Raw genomic sequence first — 18,815 nt, forward strand, 5'->3', positions numbered from 1 at the left:
TTTTCAGGTCAAATAGATATGTATTATTTCATATTAAATTATTCTCAGTGGTGTTGACCATGACTCAAAATAAATGACAAAAGCATTTTCATGAAAAATATAAGGCTGCAGGATTTCCAAGCACTTGCCTGTAGGACCAAATATTTTACGCACATGGAGTCATTTTCTGCATTTTCAGACAGTTTACCGGCAGAAACACATTGCTGCCGTGAGCACAAGTGTTCAACACAGCTGCGCCGCTAACATTATGTTTATTCTGAAAACTGAACCATTTCTTTTGGTGGTCCGGATATGTCCTAAAGATGTTTCCATCTGTTGACTGTTGTCATGACTGATTTTCTTGACCGACATTCATCCATCAAGTTTATACCACTAACAGACGTTACTGCGTGCACGGCTCATGCGCCACACCCGTGAGTATTATGAAGTAAACATCCTGCCGTTGTTTTTGGTGAATTTAATTCTAAACTGAGCATCATTTAACTAGAAATATCCTTCTAGTTCAGTGTGTAAATAAACAAAGAGCCCTGTCAGAGGCTTACCTTTAGTGAGGAATACATACTTCTTAAACCTACAGTCTGGTGTAGCATCGCGTTAGCGAGCTGCTGACTAGTGGGGATGTCTCGCTGTCTGTGTTTCTCCTCCGTGTTAGTGGTTTAAAGCGCAGCGGGCTCCGGGCCACTGCGCAGGAAGACCGCAGAGAACAAGCAGCCTCGCATTCAGACCGGAGCTCCATGCTGTGGAGACCGGTTCCTAAATAAAGGCTGACAAGAGCCGAGCAAAGAGCCGTTTGAGCTCACTTCAGCATGATAACAGGATCCCATGCGCACGTGCAGCTTAAATAATAACACTGCATTAATATTAATGCAGACATATTAATAATCCATTTGGTAGCTACATTTATGTTATGTAGTTATTATTTTTTGGTGGAGGTATGAAAATGTAAACAACAAACACAAATTGGCTTTAAAAAAAGGGATATCAGAATAAACGAAGAACCGATTCATTTATATACTATATATATATATTTACAGACAAATATAAATGCCAGTCACTGAAGTATCTTCGACCAAAACTTAATTTACAAAACTTTCAACAATATGAACAAACGGCAAAAAAATATATAAAAAATACACTGAAATTAAAGAGATAATCATAAAAAAGAAAAGCATGGCAAATTTTGTTTGGGATAAAAGTGCAAAAGAATGGCTAGCATTACGCGTGTATGTTACAAAGCAAAGAGCTGTTCCATTGGCTTATTTATAACCATCTGTATACATTTTCGGTCTGAAAATAAAAAAGACATAGCTAGATGACGTCAAAATAAACGTCTAGTTTTTACTAATAATATTTAGCTAATAATAATAATAATAATAATAATAATAATAGTACTAATAAAAGCGTGAATTATTCTGTGTCTTGTCGGATGTAACAACACGAAAACTATCATAGAGGAAACGGGGCAAATGTTAAAAATGAATGGGCCCACTTTGCATGTTTGAATAAATATTAACATTGTATTGTAAAGCCTATTCCCCTTTTATTTTGAAAACAGTAATAAGCTATATATTTGTAATGGTAAGGGGAAGAGGCCAGTGTTATCTACAGTGCATTTACAGTGCGGAAGTAGCTGCTGATGAAACAACTCTGCAGCCTACTATAGTAGATGATCCGGGGAGCAAATGTCATCCTCGATGTCCACGTCGTCGTCATTTTCCTCCAGCAGGTACGAGTCCGGCTCCAGTCCGTGTTTCAGCTCCTCCGCGCTCTTCTCGTTCAGTTCGCTCTCGCTGGAGTTCCCTGCGGATCGGTCCAGCTCGCCGGGCGTTTTCCGCTCGTCCTGCGCTTTCCTCAACTGCTTCTTGTGCTTCATCCGCCGGTTCTGGAACCACGTTTTTACCTGCACGGCAGGATGTGAGAGTGAATTATGTGAATTATAAAACCGATCCTAAATATACGCAATTCATCCCTAAATGATCTGTGATCTAATGACATCCCTTAGATATATTAGTCAATATTATTCATTATTCATGTATACACCTAAAGACACAGTACGAGTTGGCCTATTAAATTATGTGTGATATTAAAACGGCATATATATTCAGAAGTAGACTTTTAAAATGATATCCAATTTATTTGTATAACCCAAAATCTCAAATCTCAAATTTGCTCCAGTGGGTTTTACATTCTGAGAATGACCTGTAGAATTTGAAAAACCATCTGTTCCCTGGAGGTATATGATGTATGTATCATTATATTATATTCATACACAATTAGACATAAACAGCAATTCTTCATGAGTGAAAAAAGTATACATTATACATAATAATTATATTATTAGCTGCCAAATATACAGCCAAAATTAATTGTCTTATGCTGTCTATCGCCGTACACTGTTGTATGTTTAACAGCTACATATAAATATAATTTTGCCGATGTCTGTGTGTGTGTGTGTGTGTGTGTGTGTGTGTGTGTGTGTGTGTGTGTGTGTGTGTGTGTGTGTGTGTGTGTGTGTACCTGTGTCTCGGACAGGCTGAGCGCCGTGGCCAGCTCCACTCTCTCCGGTGTGGACAGGTACCGCTGGACTTCGAACCTCTTCTCGAGGCCAGACAGCTGCGAGTCGGAGAAAACCGTCCGGGCCTTCCGGCGTCTACAGTGCTTCCCCGGTAACTCTGCGTGGTGCTGGAACAGGGCCGGCATCTGCATGCCTACAGGTGATGAGACATTCTAACTGTTCAACAACAACACACTCAACAAACTCACAAACTCTTCATATGTCTGAGAAATTGTAACGAAATAATAGGCATCTGGTCATTCATATTTTAATGACATTACTTTATAATGAATGTAAAAACATAACTTAGTTTACAGAATAATCAGAGCAGCATAATTGCCCTCTGGGCTTAAATTAAGATGAAAATAAATAATACAAATTTTAATTCCGTATGAATAACCCATTTATTATATTATGGCTATATAATAATTATCTCCTGAAAAAAAAAGCAGAACTGTATAAGGTACTGGTTATTATTTCCGGAGAGTTCAACATTTCATTCCCACCTCCATTTCTTAAGCTATTTGACTCATTTCAACCAATCTATCACTGCAAATGATGTTATTCCCTAGCGGTAATAAACCTTAACTATAAGGTAATACATCCATTGATTAATAAGAGTTGATAATAACTTTCCGTTGTGCCTAATCAAATACAGCGTTTATACTCCAGCAGCATGGCCACTTTAACTGTCTTTTATCTGACACAAGTTTCCGTGTAACTCGACGGCCTCTCTCTCTCTACACCGCTCCTTCACAGGCTCTCCCGTGCTTACCAGAAGTGAAGAAGTACTGGTGGTGCTCTGGCTTGTGGAGTGGATGGTGCGGATGTGGCGCCAGGATCGGCGTTGGCATCAGCGGGTATCCGTACTCCAGGATGGGCATCCGGGAGGCCAGGGAGCCGCAGAACGGCGAGGGGATGACGTCTCTCAGCGGCTTGGGTTTGTGCAATAAGATGTCCTCAATGAAAAACGACGTCGACCTCTGCGTGGGCACCGCAGACGCGTAGTTCATACTCATGGTGCTAGTTTGGGTTTGTTATGTCCCTGCCTTCAAACCTACATCAGCATCTGCCTCTTCTCCCCAAGTCTCCCAGGCTTAAATGCAGTCCCTGTGTGATCAGTGAATGACACTTCGCAGAGCATTACAGAGACAACAGTGGGAGGGCAGAACTTCCAACAAGCATTTATTAAATAGCGGATAGCGGATAGGGGAAATTGATTTACGCATCAGCCAATTAGAGCTGCGGATGGGGGGAGGGGAGACGTGAGGAGCGCGTTCTTCGCTCTGATTGGCTGAGACGCGTCCAGAGCTGGTGAAAAAAAACAAAAAAAAACAAAAAACCAAGAGTCCAGAAATGCAGCGCACCTGTGACCGCAGCGTCACAGTTCATTTGAATAGCAACTAAAAATCCATCCGAGAATCACCACTCGTAACGGTGCTTATGTGGTTGCCTAGCAACCATGCTGTTTTTGCCAGGTTCGCGACCACACATGGCCTTGTGGAAGAATTATTCTTTATTGAGCCCACGAACACAATTTGTGCTAAATGTTGATTATGGATACGAATGAGATGTAGCTGCTGTCTCTCTCTGCAGTATGATGCTTATTACGCATTTAACGGGGTATCCATGGGCTAGTTTAGTTATGTATTATTACTTTGTAATAGCTTTTCTGATGTGAGCCAGCCACATTTATAGCCCACAATTAATATCTTTTATAAAAGCCTCTACACTCAGGTGTCTTTCGTTATGCTGTGTTGTAGGCTATGCTATGAATATAGTTTTGCCAATTTCTCAATTTGTTATTATATTAGTGTATTTGTCGGGCTCTTTTTCGGGCTCTAACGGGACAAAATACACAAAGGAAGCACGTTCAGAAACACACGTGTTGCTCCTGCAGCATCTCCTGAAAACACATGCACAAAGGAGATGAGCTATTCCTCATGGAACCTGCAGCACGTTGCTCACTAAGTATCTATTAGGATATAAGAGGCTAGTTTCGTTTTTGGCGCTGGCCATGGTGCTGAAAACCCCGCTCGTTGGTAAGGTGGTTCCATGGTTTCGTTGTTTTATTTTATTGTAAGGAACATCTACTTTCCATTTTAAGCCCAATGGTGACTTCTATAAACTCCTTAATATTATTCCTGGTTAATAGATTTGAATATGCCTACAGTTCTTCTTTGGCAGATTCAGCTGTGAGTTAAAAGTGACTCTCTGTGGAGTTCAAGTCATGTGGCGATGTTATTGCGTTAGTACACGTGGCTGGTAAAAACACACTCATTCGTATTTTGTGTATATTTCACCATTAGTCTAAATTGTATTTCTCACGGCATCAATGTGGCGTTTTTATAATATCCCTACAATATGAATGGACTTGAGCGATTTGATGTAACTTTATTCCTATATTATAATGGCTCTCTAGTCATCCATGCTTTTGACACGGAACTTTAGATTTCTTATCTTGAAACTTGAACAAGCGACCACATGTATCCACATGCAACTGTTCATGTTAGTGGTTTTAGAATGAAGCCGTGTAGCCCGTGTCGCAGGAGGATTGTACCGCTACAGGTCTGTCTAGTAATTCCGCCCAAATTGGCTGTAATTGTCGGTATTAAAATCTGGGAGAGTACAAGTGCCGCTCCTGTGCCCATTTGCGAAAGAAAGCGCTGCGCTATAATTTGTTGATATGGTGTTGTCATCACATTTCCAATCAGGCCGGTTAATGTGAAAGTGTCTTAACGTAGGCAGAATTCACGCTGCAATGCTATTAGGCAATTAAGGGAGATGTTAAAGCGGAAGTTGTAATCCTGGTGCTGGAGGACAGGATTTCCATTTGATCAGATGGAGGGAGAACAAATTAATTACTGTCAGCCAGTTGCGCTGGAAAAGTGCTGCTCCGCCGCATTAGTTTGCATAGGTTTGTGTTAAATGGACACGTGCGCTCAAAATGCATATGAGCATAGTTGGATGGTTGCAAATCATGCGCCGATGGTGGGGACTGAACATTAGCTCTACCTTAAGACAGCTCTATACTAATCATTACATCCTTCCTCTCTAAGATACACATTGTGTCATTGACGATTCCATCGGAATAGGTCGGAAAAGTCATTCAGAAAACACATGACATTTTGTAATAGTCAAAACCAAATACGTTTTTTTTCTTCCTTTTTCTAATGTAAGCAGCAGAAAAGAAACCCGTTTTTATAGACATGGCCAGAGCAGATGGAGGTATCCTGCTGCACCTGGCTGTGCGTCAATCCCCTTTCTGCAGCGCACCAGGATAACAAGTTGCTTTTCGGGGAAAATTAGAAAGTAAATGAAACAAATGGTGATGAAATCGTCTTAAGGATCCGTTCTTGAGGCGCGGTTAAGCGGCTTTATGTGGCCATTTCATTAAGTAAAAATTTGAGCCGGTCAGTGCGTCACTCCGTTAAGTGGCACGTTTGGATAAGAGATTTGCAGCAGTGCAGGGTACTTCTTAGAACGAGTAATACTGGCCGTGCTGGAGATAGTGAACGCTATAAACCCACCTTCATCTATTCTAAAGTATGTCATAGATCCCTCATGGTTACCCACGAATCATATATTTGTATGCTCGCTTTAAAGCTTGCCCTAAAACAAGGACCAACGTCAATTGTATGCACTTTTTCAATGCACTCTCCAGGATGGCACATAAAACCTTTACTGCGTAATTATGAATGAGTATAGTTTTCATAGGCATATCTCTTTTTCTTTGTGTGACTTCATTGCATCTGCCAACAACCTTTTTGAAAAGTGCATCTGGTTGTGCTTTAAATAAAAAAAACCGAGATATATATATATATATATATATATATATATATAAATATATATATATATATATATATATATATATATATATATATAAATATATATATATATATATATATATATATATATAAATATATATATATATATATATATATATATATATATAAAAAAAACACACATCAACATATCAACATTCATAATACTATATACCAATAATAATACATTCTAGTATAATATATATAAAGTATCATAATACTTCATAGTCGCTGGTCATAATATATATAATTCATTATAATTACTGGCATAATATTATAGTGTGATCTCAGTTGAAGTAATGACATTCCCGAGGTATCGGCAGATATAACACATTATAGGTGGTTATAAAGTGCTCACTGTTTGCTCTAAGTAAATGGAAAAAAATAAAGTCTATCGAGAACAACACACACAAAAAAAATTATGAACTAATATGATTGTTGACCTTATTCACTCTACAATGCTTTATAATGTGTTTTTATAATATAAATAGTAAAAAAGCATTATGAATATGTTTTAGTGCTTAAGACTACAATAATACAGTACTGTTATAGACATGGCTACCTTATTAATAACTCTATGGTTCTTGACACACAGTGTCATAAAGCGAAGGGCTCTGAATGGGTGACTCTGACATAACACCAGCTGGTCAGCCTCCATTACAATACAACGCTAAACAGAACTGTAGAGGCACAGTAACAGCAGATGAGTAAATCATGCAGACTTAAAGAGAGTGAACAACATATGCACAGTGTCTGTGGATGAAAAGCAAGATCATATTCTCCCCAATCGTTTTATTGGAATCATTTAAACTTTGATCATTCATGTTCAAAGTGTTAAGCTCTGCTTCCATGCTGATGGTGAGAATGCACACGCAGCCTAGATGCAGCTCTCGTGATCATAATCCATGGCTTATTTCTGGATGATGGTGTCAGTCTTCTAATGAGAGTTAGTGCTCCTGGGGCATTCATGCATCCGATAGGCACACAAATAGAATATACCTGGAGAGAAAGAGAGGGCAGGTCTTTATTATCCAGCAAAAAGTGAACTATTCTTTGTGATTTAGAGCATACATGCGTATTTGTCTTTTATTGTCACAGCTATGTGTGATGGTTTGTGTCATTTTAATTCAGCAGCACTTAATGGGCGGATTTCTTTTGGGCCATGTTCAGTGACATTCTGAGAAAACTGCATTGAATTGAGTTCTTGATTTTCTGTGTATGTGAGTCTATGGAGCAGCTTTGTTTTCATATTGTGGTATCATTGTTGTTCTTCACTACTTCCTTGTTAGTTACCATAGTTTGTTGCCATAATTACCATAGTTTGTTTTCAGCCTCATGGTACTTTCAGCATATGGATGCTGTTTACCTCTCAACAATTTTCATATTCAGTATAGTGAAAAGCCTGCAGAACAGCAGGTTCTGCACAGCATGGTGGAAGATTCAGAGATAAGCACTTACTACAAGCATCACTTACTGATAATGTCCCATCATTGATTCAGCTGGGTTGTCCCATGTACATTACATTACAGTCATTTAGCAGATGCTTTTATCCAAAGCAACTTACAATTCAGTATCTATCTACTGTAGGCACAGCTACGGGTCTTGCTCAAGGACACATTGAACAGACACATCTGATTGAAAGGCGGCCCTGCTCTCCACTTAGCCACGGTCACCCCGATGAATGGTCTTGACTGTTTTCTGCTCAGGAAGTGAGTCATTGCATTGTCTGATTTTACCTACTCTCTATCATAACTATATAGAGAGTAGGTTGTTGTCTTTATTACAAATAGTACATGCAGTCTAAGTAGCATTATGCAGGTTTGAGTTGAGGCATTGACAATATGGAGGTTAAAACAATTGTATCTGCTATCTTACATTGAATTGTCAAAAGGATACATAATCTAATGTCAAATTAATCCTAAACCTAAATTTTGAACCTGTTGCTTGCCATGGCATCATAAAATATGTCCTCCATGCAGAGGTTTCATGTACACCTCACCGAGTGCACTATTTGCTTATCCAGGAACTCACTTAAGAAGTTAACATTTAGCAGAAAGTGATCACAGCCAAATGTCACTGCATTTCAAAGAGAACACGCCATGAGTGGAGCCCTGACACAGGCTGTGAAAGAGAGGAAACATAATGCAGTTCGGTTTGTTGGGTTGCATGTTTACCTGAAAAAAAGGTGAGCACCACTGACACCCAGCCAATAATGTAGGACCAGGAGAACCTCCAGTTTCCGTAGCGTTTCCCATAGTAGTTAATAGTCACACCAGTGTACACAGCCATTGCTAGAAACACTAAAAAGCCTGAGCAGGACAAAAAGAAAAAAGTGAAACGTAAAGAAAATGTTTGTAGAAATGGACAACCATTACTACTGGCTGCTCGTGGAATATTTCATTTGGAAAATCACTGAAATTATGCTTTTTTTAGGTATTTCATTTGTGACCATGGATCGATCAATTAAGGTCAAATCAATTGCAAGTTACAGCTCTAACCAAACCAACGAAGAAGAAAAACAATACAATGGAGTTGAACTTACATGAGATGAAAAACAATATGCCTGCAGCAAAGGTTTTGTCAAACCTGTCGAAGGAGGAGTAATGGATGAAGGCCATAATGCCAATGATGATGCCGATGAAACAGGCCAAAAGAGAGAGGATCATGAGGGCACGGGTGGCGTCTAAGTGGGCTGGGGACAAGGTCAAAAGTCAATGGAAGTCAGTGGTGGGGTCAGTGCAAGTCAACAGTTCAGACCATGTTAACACACCAATGTGATGAAGAAGGGTAAAGATCTGTGAGAAAAAAATCCATGTCAGGTGGAAATCCGGAATATATCAATCTGATCTTTAACAGAACCCATCGACCACACGACACATTCTAATATAGAGTTAAGTTGCTGTTTGGGAGATAGTTGTTAATTAATTTATTTATTTATTTGTACACTAAATAAAGTATCAACATGACCAAATCATTACCATAACCATAACTCTTTTTTTAATATCAAAATATCACAGCATATTATTTGTTATTAAATAAAAGTGCACATTTTCTGTGTTATTGACAAATATTACCCTCATTTCTCTTGTATTTAATATGAAAATAGTATGTGTTTGTGACACAAATATCTCTTACATTAGACTAAAATCCAGTGAAAAAGGCGAGCGATATGAAGTCCATATGCTAAAATATGCTACTGCAAGATAGCAAAGCTACACTTCCAAATTCAAATTAAGAATAAAAGCATTTTGTTTGCCAGTATGCTGAATGTTTGACATAGTTACTGCTAGTCATGGGACGATACAGAAATTTCATGTCATGATTTTTCTGGCCAAAATAATTGCGATTCATGATAGATAATCATAATCATCAACATATTCTTTAAACTCTTAAAACGGCACTAAAACATATTGGAATCACTCTACCGTATGTTTTTATAAGAAACAATTATTTCTATTGTATAACTGAGGAAACAAACAATCATAAATGGATGATTATGAATTTATAATTTCCCTCTCCATAAACAAAGGATACATAAAAGAAAAAACAGAAAGAGCAACCTCTGTTTGTTACTTCTCTACCATGATGGTGAGCTTGACAGCTTTTTCACATCACTCTAGATGATGTTCCTGATTATCCCAATAATATGTTGACTTATTCAACTGTTTATTCAACGTGATCTGTGATAAAACCTGTTACCGTCCCGTCTCTCTCGTTACCACCATTGGATGAGCTTTACCTCAGCCAATGAAATGATTTCTGCCTCGTTGAGACATGTTTGTGACTTTCCCAGTCGTCTCCATGAACCCTCCGTGTCAACACTTACCGATGCTGTCGTTGTGTGGGAAGCATTTGCCCGGCATACAGTAGCGCCACAGGCCCTGGTGCATGTAGTTGCTGGACTGCCGATACTGCATCCAGTAATCGGTTGCTGTGGAAACGATCAGGAGGATGTTCCCCACTCCTGCACAGAACAAACCTCCACCCATAAAGCTGTACATCCTGCACCTGCAGACACACATACACACAGAGGAACAAAAGGTCACTTAGCATCAGCGGTCAGTGGCAGGGCCCCTTCCTCTCCCCACCTCACACACACACACACACACACACACACACACACACACACACACACACACACACACACACACACACACACACACTTCAGAGAGAGAGGCTCTAAGTGTCAGTAATTGAGTTGTAATGAACATATTACTTCCAATGGATTGAGCTGCGGGGTCGCCCATGTGTGTGTGTGTGTGCTCCACTTTGTTTTCCAGGATATCAGTCAGTACATACACTCCGCCCCCAGTGCAAACACACACACACACACACACACACACACACACACACACACACACACACACACACACACACACACACACACACACACACAGCGATGCTTTGATACTTGATACATCTATTGCTCATTGTTCCCCCTGAATGCAATATCCTGCAGCCATCCTTCCCAAAGAGGACTGCCATGGATTTCTTTTCTTTTTTTTCTTCTTTTTTGGGGGGGGGGGGTTGATAGATAGATATGTTTGAAACCTGAACGTGATGCTCGTTGAAGAGCTCTGTGTATTCATTGAAGAGCTCTGTATTTCCGCAGGATCACATTTTCTTCTGAGCAGCCTCAGTTACAGGAGCTGTCTTAGTCCAAAGCAGAGCACTTTATAATCCATTTGATCCCCACCGAGTAGAAACAAGTGGAGATGGTCTCATAATGTCAAGGTTATGTGGAATATATCAAATTCTATTGAATAATCAGTCAGCCAGTTGGATTTAATGAATTTTTAGGAAGTCATTTCTTCCCAGCCAGGTTAAACCCCCCTTACAAAAAACAAGTTTAGTGAATTTCCTTTTCATTCAAAGAGAGGCCTTGTGACTGACTGTTTCCTCTCAATCACATCACTTAATCTTTTCCCCAGAAATCCGTCAACTCTAACTTCAAATGTCTTATATTCCTGTAAAACATCTGAGACAACGGACTCACCAAGATAAAGAGACACAGACTAAGTATAAGGCTAACATATATCCATCTCTATCTTTCCTTATTTGTTGGCCTCCAAAGGAGACTGGGATTTCATTCACCCCATGAACACAGAAGTTTCTCATGTCTGTACATTTGTACCTAATTTGCTGCAGAGTGAAAACCTTCCTCTCCATGGAGTTATGTATAAAGACATTTTAAAAGACAATAAAGTGAGACAGAAACTGGTGTGTACATTCTCTGATACAGCAATGACTAATATTTACAACGTTCCCTGTGGAGCTCCTAGAGCTGCAGCTATGTCTTCACATGGGAGGAAATAACAGAAAGAAATATAAAGAAAAACAGAAATAACTAAATGAACCAAATTTAATATCATCTTACCTTAATCAATGCCTTTTATGACGATGTTTATGAAGACAGGGTTACCTGACAAAATACAACAAGATCCTATAATGCCAAGACAGGCAGATTTCCAGCAGGCTAATAGCACTAGCGTTTGACGGGTGAATAGGGAGAAACTGGGGTTCCAACAAACACAGCACTCAGACAATAGGCCAGGCCGGACACTGGCCAATCAGCACGCACCAGTTTTGTGGTTTGGGAATCTGCTGAAAAAACAGAAATGGTTAAAGCTTGGCAAGCTGAAGTAATACTGATGACTTCATGGTTTTGATTGAAAGTAGAGGGCTGAACTGGCTTTAGTGGAGGGCAAGCCAGGCAGTAAATCAGTCTTTGGCTGCTCTGCTTCTGAGTTCTGGCTAATTTCTAAAGCAAACTCCGTCACCACGTTTAAACAGTCTTATTAAGTCTCAATATGCCGGTTCAGTTTGAACTTTTTCATTTGTAAATTTGCTACAATGAACTTTAGTTTCACTTTCAGTAAATGTGAAGCAATATTATCACATACAGGTCATCTACATCACCATTTAAAATGTGCTGAAGTCTATACGAATCACAAAGGAGGAGATACATCAATGTAAAACGTTGAGACAGCAGATATTGTATATCAGCATGATGTCCCTAATATTATATGTGTATAGTGTAAATGCAGTGCTTTGAGCACAGTAAACCGGGGAGCTACATATCACACAAGATGATTTCAATTACCAACAACCACATGCTGCAACATTTTAACTTGTCATTATGCTGCTATCATTTTAGTCATTGCAAACAGCTATCCATTTTCATTTTGATTAGGAAAAAAAAGTTTTAAAGCACCATTTCATTTCTATTACTCCTGATTTTCATTTCATCAATAAGTAACATGTGTATTATGTATAAAAAGAGCTACGAGCCTGACATTGTTAATGAAACATGGATGTGAACGTTCTAAAGCTGTAGGTTATAGTGATGGTATCATTGGCAACAAATGAAACAGAATTCCACTTTGACATGTTGTTCCAATGACTGCACATTCAAAACCAACAGGTGGGTCAGGTGGAAAGAAATGCCTGAGTCAGTATCAGTGTTTTTCCTCTCAGCACCACTTTACTGTTTCGGTTCAAACAAACCAACAAACCCAACGCACACTACCTGCTCAGCACCAGACAGCAGCCAGTCAACGCCAGAGAACTAGAGTCCAGCAGCTGAAGTGGCAGATATTTTCCTCGGAGCCGTGAAAAGCTAGGAGGAGAGCGAGTGTAGGGCTTACATTGTGGGACGACTGTGGCTCAGCGGTAGAGCAGGGTCGTCCTTCAATCAGAGTATCGGCGGTTCGATCCCCGGCTCCGCTAGTCCATGTTGATGTGTCCTTGGGCAAATTGCAAATTGCTCCTGTAGCTGTGCCTACTGTGTATGAATGTTGTATGAATGTTAGTTCGTTCTGATGTCATCAGTGTGTGAATGATGACATGTGTTAAAGTGCTTTGATTGGTCGGGAGACATTCAAAAATGCATGCTAATGTTGCTCTCTGTCTGCTGGATGTGTAAAAAGTCTTTGCTAACACATTCATTATAACAACTTTACAAGGTGGTTATAAATGTTGCGTTTAAAGCTTGCTACGCTTCCCCAAAGTAGCAAAACAAATCTAAAAGGTTTAGAGATGAGATGATCAATGTGTTTATGATCAGTGTTTGTAGTAGTTTTCTGTTTGCTGAGGGAAAAGATGTCTCAAGTAAACATTAGAATTAGGCAGAAAGTGGATATGTGATGCCCGTCACTGTTGTAAAGCACGACGCTCATAGTTTTATTAATAATAATAATAATAATAATACATTTTATTTGCATAGTGCTTTATAAGGTACTCAAAGGCACTTTACATGGTAAAGACAGAAACAATAAAAGCAAGAACAATATAATCAAGGCAGATGATGAGTTGGAATCGAGCCTATTCATTCTGTATTAAATAATAAAATACTTGAAATATGGATATGGTAGATGCACCAGTGTCGACCCTGTCACTGTGCTCTGACTCAATGTTTCTGACCGTCGTCTGGCTGCATTTCCTCCTGTTGTGCCTCTTTCCCATATCCAGCTCGGCCTCCCTTTGCTTTGACACACACACACATGCACAAACCCCAAAGATGAAAGGAGAAGAGTAGCTCCATTACCAGCATTACAGCAAGTTGCTCAGACCAATTGACAACAACAAAATGCCCCAGAAAAAGCATTTTTTCTCCCCGAGATTTGAGTGCTGTACTTACATCTAACTTCATTTTTATAGACCACAGGCTATTTTCTTCCATCTGGAGTGTGGCAGCCAGGAGGGCATTTGATATCCTCCCATGCACCATCAAAGTGGACAATATGCCTCTGTGACAGAAGAGCAAATCCATGTTTTCTTGAATCCATCCAGCTTTTGAGAGATTCATTTTGTTATGGAAAGTCTACATTTATGTGGTATCATCAGTGGGTAAGGAGCTCATGCAGCACTTGGGAAGGTAATGTGACAGGAGTAATTACAAAGAGTGTGTGGCCAGCATGGCCGCATTGTTGTGGTAAAGTCACTAAGCTGAGGCACGTCTGGAAGCCCCCGGCTCATGAGCTTGTTCATGTGCACCCGCTGTACGAGCAAGATGAGCCGCACACTCTCATGTTGTGTCTTGTCTTCGTATTGTAAGCTGTGGTAAAGCACTGTCTCATTGAGAAACTCCATTTTAGAGTTACTGGATCACAGGAAGGCACGGTGCTTGGTGGCATTTCAATGATGACAATGTATCTGAGACCCTGCATGTGTAACTTAGTACATTAACTCAATTAAGCACAAATATTAGGTACTTTACTTTAATAAAAATAATGATATAATAATACTAATAATAATAATAATAATAATAACAACAACAGCGTAATAATAATAATGAAAATAATAATAGTAATAATAACTTTGAGTAATACTTTAGTATTTACAAATTATGCTGCAGGAATGAGTCCTAACACACATTATTGTTGCACTTGTTCCATCATCTCAAAGTCAATGTTTTATTTTTAATGTGTTTTTGGTTAGGTGTGTGAAATAAGGTCTGTGGTGAACACAAGCTGGAGAGATTTTACTCTTTTGTTCTATGATATAAAATATGTAATTAAAAACCCTTTGGTGAGTTTAGAAGCTTTTACGCGTCTTAAAGAAGAGTCTAGATGAGACGACTAAACGTCGTCATAGAACACTAGTCCTCCTTCAGCTTAGTGGTGGAGACGTGAAGTCATGTAGCCGTGACGTAGTTCCCTTATAGCCTAACGTTAGCTTTTTACTTATGCTGATTGTATTCACACTTCAACAATCATAAAAGTGTTCATTTGTGAAGATTATCTGGATGAACAAAACGTGTAAATGTCATAAATGTTTGTGTGCCACAAAGCATGATTTTTCTGCAATAATCCAAAATTCAATGGAAAAATCTTGAGCCAACCAATGTGATGCTAACTTCCTTTTAGACTACAAAATATGTCATATCTTCAGCTCTCTACACTGTACTTTTTTTATTACACCACATTAATCTGTCTGCTGGTTAACTATGACATTACACACAAACATATGATAAACGTATACATTATGCTGTGTTAATATTGTTATTATTTCTGCTTGCATGGTGGGATTAATGTGAGGCCATCAAAATCTATCATGTCAATTAGGGCAGTGTGTATGAGGCCACACAGGAGAAGTAAGTTAAACAGCCTGTTGGGATGGAACATGCTTATACCTCAATAATAATAATAATCCACTAATGCATGATACCTCAATGATAGGGGCTGTCCTGCATTATGAGTAAGTTTACTTTTGATACTGTAAGCACATTTTGCCGTTGATACTTCTGTGCTTTTACTCAAGTAGAATATTGAAGGCAGGACTTTTCTTGTAAAAGAGTATTTATACACAGTGTTATTGCTATTTTGAGTGGAATCAAAACATGATGAATATTGTTTCATAATTGCAGACTGCAGGAGACAAATGCCCGTAGCTTTACAGCTGCTGTAGGTTTTATAGAGGTGGATTAGTCTGAAAATCACAACTACTAAATCATGGCTGAATCAGTGTTGTGAGATATTAACATAAATGTATGTTCATGGAGTCACATTCCCACATTGCCTGCCTCTTTTTGTAGTGTATAGTAATCACTGGGCTCCTTAATGATTCATTTCTTTCTAATAATTTTAAACTTCGTTAAAATTTCTTGAAAAACATTGTAAGATTCACGGTATTATAAACGCATGACTGTAAGAAACATCTTTTATTCTGTTCATATCTTGTCAAATTCACAGCTGAGGAAATCTAAAATGTTTTTAACATTTATAGTCACATAGTTCAGGAAGAACCTGCATCACATGAATCCAATTTTTCTATAATTTCTGTATTTATTTGCTCCTATCACTCATCTCTTTCTATACTCTTCAGTGTTGCCAAATCAACCCCACTAACAGATCCTCTATCAGTAAGAAGCTTCGATCCATCTTCGTGCTAATGGAACAAGTGACTGAGCATCAGATGACCTTTCATTATAGACAAAATGTCCAAATTATAACAAGGACAAGGCTGTTGAACAGGAAAATGGCCTATAGCTCATGTGAGAATAGAGGTATGAAGCTGAAATGAGCCAAAAAGTGTGAAAAGCTGGTATTTTCCAGCTGTGCCGTTCTTAAGTCACAAGGCCACTAAAACCTATAATGGTCTCTGAAAGACATCGACATTAGCGGGCAAAATGCTTCGAAATCTTTACGTTCCAGCCACGCTTTGCCTAAATACTAAAATCAACTCCTCGGAATTGAATTTTCAAGCCTTCAAATGGCTAATTTGTGCAGCAAGTGCTTTCAGCGTTTTCTCAGCAAATGAACGGTGGCTCTAATCATAAGAGCATGTGGATGGCACTGCCTCTCCACACCCACCCATGAGACAGCTGCGTGGACGGGGAGAGAAACATTTCCACTTAACCACTTAAATGAATATATCAAGAAACTAATTTGCCATTTTAATTGCGTGATTTAGAAGACGCTACTTCACTTGTCCCTCTTCCATCTTGGTTGATTTCCAATGTGAGCGCACATTAGATTGATCTATGAAAGACTGCAGAAATCACAACACTTAAGTCTTTTCATTTTCCCTCCCTAATTAAATAATTGAAATTCCTGTCAGTGTCTGCACTTAAGCCACACACAGACATTGCAGGCATGCTGCGTCGCTGAATGAATCGTGAAAGGCTTGTTTTTATCTTTTCTTGTTTGCAGCCTGTTCTTTTCTTTGCCTTCTACCTTTTTCGTTTTTGTCTTTCAAGAGCCACGGATTCATTCCATCTGTCAAGCCCAGAAATATATCAGTAGATCCATTTTGTTGAGATTTGCCCGTGCCATTAAGTGATTGCTTGCAGAAATGGCAGGGGACATTTCTTCTGATATGTTCCCTGAAACAGCGCTGGCAGACATTAAGGACACATTATTGAGTCCCATTTTCTCCTAGCCACAAGGATATCCATTAGAGTGGCACACAGCCCTAAATTTTTCCATTTTCTCCCTCACCAAACTTGACTTTACACATTATTTCTGCCTCTGTTTTGTAATTTGCAGCCACAAATTATATCAGGGAAAATCCATCTCGTAGCATGTGGCTCTTCTTCCCAGGGCTATTTGCCAAGACTTGATTCTGAAGTGTCAAAATGGGCCAATCGTTACGGCTAATCATGACTGACAGCAAGGTGCTCTAAAGTCCATACAAGTTGGCCCACACTGGAAACTTTCCGTGTCTGAGTTTTTTTGTGTCAGACCTGTGGATTTAGTTTTTATTTTTGTGCACAAAGAGTGAAACGCTGTCTTGCTTTCTGATACCATCAAATGTGGATCCAGATATTAATAAAGAAGAGGATTTTATAAAGTGCTACAATGTAAAGATTCAAAATGTAAAGAGAAACATCTACAGTACATTCCTGGTAAGTACACCTCAGTCTATATGAATGCACAACGTTATTAGTAATAGCCAAGGCAGTAATGGAGGCTACAGTGCTTACATTCCTCACACTGAACCTCCAACCTCTTTGTGTCTGCTGTTTGAAATACAGAGTGAAGATTATTATTTTTTTTTATTTTCCTAACTCTTCCCATCATTAGCTTCTGTTTTCCAAAGTGCATTAAATCAAACATGTTTTTAAATGTTTTGAACCTCTGAACCATTATATTTACATTAACCATAGCATGCAATCTTTGAATATAACCCAACTATATGCTGGTATACTGGTTTATATACCCATGTAATGGTCACAATATCACCAGCAATTCTATTACCGTCATTACAGGGATTTTGGGAGGGCCCCGTGAACACAACACAACAGATTTGTGCGGTGGGTTGGGGTGTGTCAATAGTGTAATGTGGTTATGGCATATTCGGTGGCCCCAACATCCATGGTTTGTTATGACATGCCTTCTCCTCACATTTCTTGTTTGCAAAAATGTATCTATTATAAAACTGTCTGCAACAACAAAACATTTTATTTTGCTTTGTGGAAGAATATCTCCATTCTTTCCTCCATCAAGTTGATATGGAAATCTATGCTTAACTGAAATCAGGGTTTCTGCATCTTCAGATTCACCTTCCACCTGTTTGTCTTTCACTACATCTACATTGGGTGCCTTACAGCAGGTCATGGCAATCTTATATGACGATACAAATGTTTTTACTTTGCAGGGGTTTGACTTACGTTAGCATGTCGCCTCCTTTGCCCTCACTCCAGTCAGCTTGATTGTATTTCACCAGTGTTATTTTGAAAAACATTATCTGACTGAATATGTACGCATTAGACAAATTAAGTCCACTTGATCATGACCTCATTGCTTTACTCCCTCATTCAGAGACAACTCCAGGGTATTGCGCTATCATACGCACAATAGCTTTGTGAAAAAAGAAACACATTCAAGACCAGATCCACCAACAAACAGGTCAAGCCTTTTCACAGTGTTGTGGAGAGCACAATCACAGAGACGTCAGAAGGCAGCTCAAAGGCCACAGCAGCCCCCCGCTGAGCT

General features: G+C 39.1%; 2 protein-coding genes across 2 annotated transcripts; both read right to left on the reverse strand.

The window, feature by feature from the left end:
• Window positions 1–1,115: 1,115 nt before the first annotated feature.
• On the reverse strand, window positions 1,116–3,632 carry bsx (brain-specific homeobox). The gene is made up of 3 exons (XM_068721349.1): window positions 3,330–3,632; window positions 2,518–2,708; window positions 1,116–1,900 (listed from the first exon to the last, which is right to left on the reverse strand). Exons 1-3 carry the CDS (start codon window positions 3,571–3,573, stop codon window positions 1,658–1,660), a joined length of 678 nt encoding a protein of 225 aa, XP_068577450.1. The 5' UTR covers window positions 3,574–3,632; the 3' UTR covers window positions 1,116–1,657.
• Window positions 3,633–7,315: 3,683 nt separating this feature from the next.
• Window positions 7,316–10,379, reverse strand: lim2.1 (lens intrinsic membrane protein 2.1). The gene is made up of 4 exons (XM_068721348.1): window positions 10,205–10,379; window positions 8,921–9,070; window positions 8,553–8,687; window positions 7,316–7,377 (listed from the first exon to the last, which is right to left on the reverse strand). Exons 1-4 carry the CDS (start codon window positions 10,377–10,379, stop codon window positions 7,316–7,318), a joined length of 522 nt encoding a protein of 173 aa, XP_068577449.1.
• Window positions 10,380–18,815: the final 8,436 nt, after the last annotated feature.

The sequence above is a fragment of the Cebidichthys violaceus genome, unplaced genomic scaffold (genome assembly GCF_023349555.1).
Source record: "Cebidichthys violaceus isolate CVI_PGR_0920_01 unplaced genomic scaffold, fCebVio1.0.p SCAF_27, whole genome shotgun sequence".
NCBI lineage: Eukaryota > Metazoa > Chordata > Actinopteri > Perciformes > Stichaeidae > Cebidichthys > Cebidichthys violaceus.

Bases quoted from the DNA above. Each gene is read 5' to 3' on its own strand.
- bsx (XM_068721349.1), bottom strand. From the start codon at position 3,573: ATGAGTATGAACTACGCGTCTGCGGTGCCCACGCAGAGGTCGACGTCG. The intron at 2,709-3,329 runs GTAAGCACGGGA...CATCACCTGTAG, and splicing joins CCAGTACTTCTTCACTTCTG to GCATGCAGATGCCGGCCCTG. The intron at 1,901-2,517 runs GTACACACACAC...CCTGCCGTGCAG, and splicing joins TCAGCCTGTCCGAGACACAG to GTAAAAACGTGGTTCCAGAA.
- lim2.1 (XM_068721348.1), bottom strand. From the start codon at position 10,379: ATGTACAGCTTTATGGGTGGAGGTTTGTTCTGTGCAGGAGTGGGGAAC. The intron at 8,688-8,920 runs GTAAGTTCAACT...TGTCCTGCTCAG, and splicing joins CATATTGTTTTTCATCTCAT to GCTTTTTAGTGTTTCTAGCA. The intron at 7,378-8,552 runs GTAAACATGCAA...CTTTCTCTCCAG, and splicing joins GGTGCTCACCTTTTTTTCAG to GTATATTCTATTTGTGTGCC.